This window comes from Styela clava, chromosome 11 (genome assembly GCF_964204865.1).
Source record: "Styela clava chromosome 11, kaStyClav1.hap1.2, whole genome shotgun sequence".
Classification (NCBI taxonomy): Eukaryota; Metazoa; Chordata; class Ascidiacea; order Stolidobranchia; family Styelidae; genus Styela; species Styela clava.
Window position 1 is genome coordinate 1,551,966 of NC_135260.1, and position 9,080 is coordinate 1,561,045.

General features: G+C 38.9%; 1 protein-coding gene across 2 annotated transcripts; it reads left to right on the plus strand.

Moving 5' to 3' along the window:
• Window positions 1-6,536: 6,536 nt before the first annotated feature.
• On the plus strand, window positions 6,537-8,541 carry LOC120341573 (uncharacterized). Of its 2 annotated transcripts, none has more exons than XM_078118214.1 (3): window positions 6,537-7,790; window positions 8,074-8,210; window positions 8,320-8,541. In XM_078118214.1, exons 1-3 carry the CDS (start codon window positions 7,680-7,682, stop codon window positions 8,513-8,515), a joined length of 444 nt encoding a protein of 147 aa, XP_077974340.1. In that variant the 5' UTR covers window positions 6,537-7,679; the 3' UTR covers window positions 8,516-8,541. The 2 variants fall into 2 exon arrangements, with proteins under 2 accessions (XP_077974340.1, XP_077974341.1); XM_078118215.1 differs by having other exon boundaries at window positions 6,569-7,940.
• The last annotated feature ends 539 nt before the right edge of the window (window positions 8,542-9,080 follow it).

The following is a 9,080-nucleotide window of genomic DNA, read 5'->3' on the forward strand; positions in this document are numbered from 1 at the left end:
TATTCGTTGTCACGAGAGTTGCTTTATGGTAGTTTTATTGCGCATTTGTTCCTGAATCAAAGTCGCAGGATGATTTGGTGGCGCTGCGTAGTATGTGCAACAAGATGGCGGACAGCTGAACATAGTAGGGGTACCAGGTTAGGGTTAGGCCATAATTTTATTCCACTTTTCCCTATTTTAGTTCTAACACGAGTTCGGGGACTAGCCAAGAGACTCCCGTATCTGTACCTGAAATTATGGCCTAACCCTAATCTGATACGCATACTACGTCCCGGTTTTCTCAATCTTGTTGCACATACTACTGGAGTGCGGATTTGGCAATCTTTTCATAGAGCGAAAATGAACATAGCAGCGAACCGAGCTTTACCTGCTACCCAGTTTAGAAAAAAATTTCATATTCATACTGGGGTAGAAAGTTCATAAGATGACTTGATCACAGCAATCAGGTGACTGATCGCGATTTCGTAGTCACCAATCCTACCATACAAACTGCTCGATTGAGAAATATATTGGGTGCCCTCGAAGTATGTGAACCAAGATGGCGGACACCGAAACACCGGAAAGTAGTATGTGTATATGGTTGGGGATATGATAGGATTTACATATTTATCCCGGGGGAGAGAAAAACCGATAAGACGGCTTAATCATATGATGTACCACGGCCTGTCGTCCGGTTACCATTTCATGTCGGGTATGGGATTAGTTAGTATTTATTTTCGAAAGCATGGACTTGATGGTGGAGGAAGCCGTAACCGACGAGCAGTTACGTGAACCACCATACGTCGGCGAGGAGTCAAGCAATCTTCTCGCACATGACCATACCCGCGTGGGATTCGAACCTAAGAACCCACGCAGAGTTGTCAGAGGTGCGGTGGCGAGCGTATTCCCAACGCTTAGCACGATGAGCCAGACCGCCGCGCCAGGTTTCGTATATCCGTGTCAGCCACATTTATCACTTGATGATCCACTTATTTGTAACTTCCAACCACCGGACATGGTTGAAGTTGCCCTTAATTGAGCCTAGGTGTGGCATAAATCAATACGACGTCAGTAATCCTGAACATAGAACCGTTTTTTTATATTTCTATAACGACTTAATAATAATATTTGTCCAGCGATAGGTAACTATATCAACCACACTTTTCTCATTAACACGTTTTCTCTCAGTTCGAGAACAGATTACAAAAACTTATACTGAAAAAAAAAACCGGGGCGTCACACGAGAAGAGAGTTGTACTATTCTTTACCAACCAGTAGATGGCGTACTACGCATTCTTCACCGAACGCTTGACTTGAAACTGTCGTTACCAACCTTTTTCGTTATATTCCCTCTCAGACTATTGCCCCTCTTCATTCACCCCTTAATATGCATAAAAATTTCTCGATCTGTTCCATCTTTAATGGATCATTAGCTGGTACTGTGTGGGAATCTCGGTCACGCTTTTGTACAGTTCGAGAAGTTTATGTTTGCATAAATAAACATATTAATGGTAATGAAGATATGTAGTAGTTGTACTATAGCTAATACTAAGCCGAATTCCGCAGGCTGGGAAACTAAAAGGTACTCCTGTAGTATGTTAAACAAGATGGCGGTCACCGGAACGTAGTATGTATACCAGGGATGGTTAGGCCATAATTTTAGATGCAAATACTACGGGAGTCACTTGAGTCTCCGAACTCGTAATAGAACTAAAATAAAAAAATGGAATCAAATTATGACCTAATCTTAACCTGGTACACATTCTACGTTCCGGTGTCCGCCATCTTGGTTAGCATACTACATGAGTACAGACTAAAATAATAAACAAATGCAAGCTTGGTACGATATTACGCAAGTAATGAGCCCGTTTCTTCCTAGGTCATTTCTCTGCGCAAAAAATAAAACGTGTGCCACGTGAATGCAGCATTATGACGCAGGTTCATCGGTGTGTTAAGATACTATTCCTATCGTTGTATTTCAATCGATAGATCTGCTTGTCTTGGGACTTGTTCTGGGCGGAGATTCAAAACAAAAAATGACGTAGTACTATACTTCAACATTCAATGGGCCTAATATAATAATCCTGTATAAGTGTATTATTTATTCGAAACTTCCTAACGAAGTTTAGGGGTTGCAAAACGCACACCAATTTCACTCAACGACCTATATCAGGGATGGCGAACCACTGACCCGCGGGTCACAAAGTGACCCACCGCGTTTTATTCGTGACCCTCCAAGGCACGAATAAAATAATAAAAAAATGCTAATATATCAGTGATAAGAATTGATAAAACCAGCCTTAATAATCTAACAATACCTAAACTTTTATAATCTACCGTCAGTTGGGCGGTCAGGGCCGCGAGGGCTCATATTCAAATTGTTAATTTCGGGCCGGTATGGTAATTTTCAAAACCCCTTATCTTGGACGCATGTCTGCACCGCTGTGAACCATTATTCAGCTATTGGCTCTGACATCGTTTATTACATGACAATGCAACTGATATGTTAATTTGTTGCTACGTCTGGTCTCTTTCGGAAGTTCATCTGCAGACTGTTTTAGGGGTTATGCGAGAACTAGAAGCTACTTTGTATTTTATTAGTTTCTCGTCCACAATACCGTTAAGAGAACAAAATCTTTCAGACTTGAAATAAAAGCCTAGAAATCTGAAATAACAATGGGGCAGTGTAAAAGTGCCTTAATGAGGTTGAAAGTATAGAACACTGTCAGGGTGGGATTCCCTCCAAACTCTTTGGAACCGTAAAATAATTTACCGCATCATACTAAACGTTTATGGTAAATCATATGCGTGTTTTCGTACTCTAATTTCATAAAATCGAGAGCCATAAAAAGTCCCTGATAGAAGTGCTGCATAAGTAAAGCCTGAAACTACACCAACAGAAGCCTAAAAGATTTGCTTTAGAAGTTTCTTATAGATACAAACATTGATCATAATATATCTGTGACCCACTTCTTATGTTCCGCAATAAAAATATAATTTTTGACCCATTCATTGAAAAAGGTTCGCCATCCCTGACCTATATCTATTGAACTTTTTTTCGAAACACAATTATAAAAAAATCTCACGATTGCATAACAATATCGACTTTGTTTTCAATACCCGAGAAGGGGCGCACTTGCATAAATAACAATGTCGTTTCAACAGGGGTCGCAGGAAATTTAAATATATTGGATATAGGGTTGCGCGATCGATTTTTGGGAAGCTCCAATTTATTCTATACATATCGCTATATTTGAATTAATATTCCCAAAACCGCGTGCGTAGTACTTTGCTCTGAGGTGAATCATGGACTTTGAAAAAAACTGCAAATGTCGAATTAAATATGTATGCCTGTATGACGCTGATGTGTTGGTGCTGGGGCTTTCGTGAACGTTCATCGATAATATTTGATTTTCCTCAATAAAATAATAAACAAACAAGCCGGTAGGCGCCCAGGATCTCCGCTGATAGTTGAGGCCTGTACTCAATCAACCGGTTGCCAAACATAGAAACTTGAGGATCTTTATCGGCGGCGCGATTAAGCAAGTGAGCGGGTTGCTAAAAAAGCCAGTTCATTTCAAGCTCTGCACGTTTTGTAAACATTCTCGCGTGACTGATATACGGTGGCTAAAAATTCGCAACTTTTTTTAGGGACTGCGAAATAGCACTTTTTTCCGATTTTGAAGAGAAATAGCACTTTTTTCTGATTTTGAAAGGAAAAAAATTCAAAATTGAAAAATATGTTCATGTGAGTCTTATTAAGTTGTCAAATAAGTAACATACCAGTACTTTTGTAACTCAATTCTGCATATCATAACGATATTTACCGGAATTCTAACCTATGAGATGCAGACATAGAAGATAAAGCTTTTGCATTAACCGCAAAATTCTTGTTAATAATATGATTATTATACAAGCACGCGTATTCCGCTTCTCCCGCAAAACGCTCCAACGGCGTAATCGCGGTGAGTTTCTTTGAACGAGAGTGTGGTCATGTGACATCCACGAATTGCCACAAAATGAAACGATTTTCTGGTGCAAGTTTGACGGGCCTTAGTTCCCCTCTGGATTTAGAAAGTTCTGAAACCCGACACGACATTATTTAGTAATATAATGTACGATATCTTATCTTTAATATTTAGCGCTGATAATTAGGGCCCGACCGATACTGCCTTTTTGAACCGATACCGATACTGCTAGTTTTCCAAAACTAGGCCGATAAGCCGATAACGATACCGATGTTTCTTCACATATATTTGTGGCAGCATTTCTGTTCTGAAATACTTCTCAGTCTTTAGGGCGTAGCGAGGTTCAATGGTTTCTATTAGCCTGCGGAATCCATCATCTTGCACTATTGCAAATGGCCTGTTGTCAGTGGCTATCATCTCCATTATTATTTTATCAAGTGATTTCGTTCTTGCGTCATTTCCATGCCATTTATTAAATTTATCCATTATGTGTTCCCATGAAGGTTGCCGATTAAACTGGGAAGCTTCAGCTGGCCTTTTTCGCGTTAACTGCGTCTGCGAAATCTCATCATACTTGCTCTTGTGTTTCGATCTGAGATGACTCCACAAATTACTGGTGTTTTTCTTTTTGGAATCGGCGGAACCTTGACTTAACAATGATGAGCATATTTTACAAAGTACACCATCACTGTGGCATACAAAGTATTCCCATACTTTGCTCTTACCGCTAGAACCAGCCATCTATAACATACCAATACAAGAAGTTAAATAATACCTTCAACGACTGAAGCGCAAGGGAAATCAAGCGCCGTGTAAACTACGCGAAAATTCTCTATCTAGCGTATATTATTTGACACAAATAAGCCGTTCACGTGTTCTATTGCTTCGATTTGCAAACTTGCTTGCAAAGTGTGAAATCCCGTGTCGCAATCGTCCGTGAAACCGCTTTTGATAAGAGAGAAATAGAAATAGTGAAGAAAAAGAGTTTTACGCAGAACCGCTCTCGAATTAAACAAGCGATAAAACTGCTTTCCCGGCAACCTTCAACAACTAAAGCGCAAGGGAAATCAAGCGCCGTGTAAACTACGCGAAAATTCTCTATTTAATCTAGCGTATATTATTTGACACAAATAAGCCGTTCACGTGTTCTATCGCTTCGATTTGTAAGCCACCACGCTGCAAACTTGCTTGCAAAGTGTGAAATTCCGTGTCGCAAACGTCCGTGAAACCGCTTTTGATAAGAGAGAAATAGAAATAGTGAAGAAAAAGAGTTTCACGCAGAACCGCTCTCGAATTAAACAAGCGATAAAACTGCTTTCCCGGCGCAATTTTGACACTTTGGCAGTCACGTGATTAGCCGATAACTATCGGTAAAATTAGCCGATACCGATAGTTCAAAATTTGTGAAAAACAAGGCCGATATATCGGCCGGCCGATATATCAGTCGGGCCCTACTGATAATGATAAATAAGAATGTGTAATTGCAATTCCGGAGGCGTATTTTCCTTTCTCTCCATGAAACAGACATGAAACGAATTTTACCGCCGTCGTGGGTGCATAAAAGGAGAGAAGGGTTATAAGTTAATTTAAGGACGTACGTTTCCCGACTCAATCACTTTTATGAATACGAATCACAGCGCATTGAAAAGACAAATAGAATTTAATAACATTAATTTACAACGATTTACGGGTAAGAACTAAACTAGAGCTATCGCTAACAGGTAGAAACGATAAATGTAAAAAAAGAAATTCCCTTGCCTTTTTGTGTCATATTTTTCAATTCCTAATTTTGCACAGAGCGTGTCAGCACCGTTTTTGTAAATTTAGAAACGTCGAACTCGAACCATGCAAATAATGTATTTATGGAAATTTCTCGAGATATCGGGAAAACATATTTTTATTTTAACCACCTAGAAATGCCATTATTGCCGATTCATTCACGAGTTTAGTATCAGAGTTTTAACTCAAATCTGAGTTAAGTGAATACTCGACACTGAGTATTCAAGAGATTACCAATTTGCGGAGTTTTAAAATATTATTTTTTACGAAAGTTACACGGACACGATCTAAAATTAAAAGCATAGAAATACCAACTATCCGCCTCACAAATATCGCATCCCGGGGCCAGTAATGGTAATATTGTTCGCCTAAAAAATTGCGACCGTAATTTATAAACTGTGATACAAATCCTGCACAGAAGATAAAAATCAGAATAAAATTAAATTGTGTTGTGAATGCACACCGTAATAGCGGTCTTTAACATCTTCGCCGATGTGAACTCGCAATTCTGTCCGAAATATAATATATTTTTCTCGCAACTAATCACATCGCGCATGTAAATAATCATTAAATGGCAATAAAAAATCAACTTCATTAACAACAAATTCCAAGTAGTAGTTCCACATTTCATGCATTTGATCGGCGCTACATGCGAGCGCGTTTTTGTACATACAAACCATTATGAGGCTACTGATATCTGCATGTTATAGTTCTCTCTAAAATTAATTTTCGCGATTTTTAGTGTTTTGTTTCTGAATGCGGATAACCGCTGACTGCGGATAAATGGTCGATGTTCAAAATAGGACTTGCAAAATATTCACCAATACCGACAGGCAAAGAAAGGTGTGCTACATGTAACTGGAATTTCGCTGTGAACGACCATACCTTTTAGTTTATTAAACGCATTATGTCGTCGTGAAACACACTTTTGGTGCAATGTTTTAATTTCAATTTTCGAGAATCATACTCGTTGTATTTTGTGTTCCTTCGCAAATTCTGCCTATATATGATGTTTTCTACCCGATTTGAACTAACTCACACGCAAATCAAGGCATGCCGACATTTTAAAAAATTACTTGTCTTTGCGTAAACTCTGAAATCGTATAACATTAATGTAAACGAGAAATTAGGCTAAAAGCTAGTTTACGATCACGAAACGGGGAAAGATTTTAGAAGTGATCTTGTGTAATATTTAGGAGAAAAAGTTTGAAGGGAAAGTAGGTTAACTTATCTCTTAAAACAGCGGGTGGTGTCTATCAAAATGATATTGCTTAATATATCGGAGAAAAAAATCTTCGGAGTGAAAGTAGGTTACCCTATCTCGTAAAGCGGGAGATGACTTTCAAAGTAATATTGTGCAAATGTGCAATATTTTGGAGAAAAAGGTTTGAAGGAAAAATAGGTTAACTTATTGCTTAAAACAGCGGGTGGCCTCTATCAAAGTGATTGCTTAAATAGCGGAGAAAAAAAAATCTTCGGAGTGAAAGTAGGTTAACCTAGCTCGTAAAGCGGGAGATGACGTTCAAAGTAATATTGTGCAATATTTTGGAGAAAAAGGTTTGAAGGGAAAGTAGGTTAGCCCTTTTTTTTCAACAACACAACAATCGATAAAGAATGAAAAAGGGAGCCGGAGAAACATGACGTCAAACAATCTTATAAAACTGGAAGAGGAGCGACTACTTTCAAGCATATTCTATCGAACGAGGAAGCGTGGTTAAAGCGATAGCGCCCAGATTTGACCTACCTACGAGGATGGAAAAAGTTTGTCATAGATTTATTATGATAAAATAGGCTTAGCTTAGAATATGAATCATCGCATGGTGTGTTAGTGTGCAATCAATTTGTGGTAGATTAATTACAATTCCACTTCCTAATATTACGTTAAGCCAATTTTACCCGTAATTATGAACGGACATTTACCACTTTACTTTCTTAGAAATTATTTTAGTAGGCATGGCAGAGAAAAAGAAACAACGACATGATATTTTGGAGCTTGACGCTTGGACGGAGAAATGGAAAAGAGAGTTTCCATATATTATACACGATAAGAACCGCAATCTGCACGTATGTTACTTACATTTCTGAGTTCAATATAAGAAAATTAGACAATATGGACCTTTGATCGAAGAATTCACAAACAAGGAGGCAGTAGTGATGGAATGGCAGAATCTTCGTCATGATCTGCATATTCTCCAAATACCGGCTATGGAGAACGTAAGTTCTAATCGGTAGCTAGTAGCTACTATTTGTATTTATTTGTCGTATGCTTCTGATCTCTCATCCAACACACACGCACTTAGCTTCGAAGCATATGAAACCTAATTTAATATATGCAAATAAATTACAGGTATGCAAGTACTTAGCGGCAGCGCCCGAGTACCCATGCTTTCAAGTGCTGGGCAAAGTCCTACAAGTTTTCGCAGCCGGTACCTCGGGGGCCGAACGAGGGTTTTCTTCAATAAACATAATTAAGACGAAACACAGGTGAAAATTATTATAACAATTTTGAAAGTATGAGAATTTGAGCAAACTTCTTACTTATTTATTTAGAAAATAGGACTATATTTGATATTGGTGAATACCACTTTTGTAGGAATAGGCTTAGCAGCAGACACCTAACAATGCTTCTGAGATGTGGCGGGGAGACATCCATAAAAGCAGACAAAGCGGAATCATTCTTCATGGATGTCTTGCAACATTGGAAAGAGTCCAAGCTACGTCGCCACGAACGGGCTGCAGAAGTCACGCCATCCATTTTTATTCGTTCGCTTTTGTATTTTTATTTGTGAATAAAACAAATGTGTCAACTGTGCAATTTTGTTACTTGATATCGAAGCCTTGTAACTTTCTCTCGTTGAAAACAAGGGTTGACCCCCGGGATATTTGGTGGACCACTCATGCAAAATGTATGTTATGATTTGAGAAAAATACCGTCGTTACTTTTTAAATAACAAATTGATAATTATCCGATTGGTTCTGGCTCCGCCTGCAAATCCTTTTATGCACAGACCTCATGTGGAAACACCATGTAACAGATATCTGAAACGACCAAACATTAATGTAATCCTAAGGCGAAGTTTGGTATCGATCTATGGCCGGCAGTAACACGAATGTGCAAGGCTTTGCTGGTCATTCGAGCAATTGACTCCGGTGGTTGATTGCAGGAAAGTTTCGTTCACGACAGGTGTGCCAAGCAGGTGTCCTTTCGTTAGTGATGAATTTGCTTCAAATCGCGACAGGTGTGCTCAGCAGGTGTCTTTCCTTGCCGATGAATTCTCTCCTTTTAATCAAGATTTAAAGGAACAGAGAGACTCTTTTTAATTCGTGAAATTCACAAAATGAGCGATGTTTCCA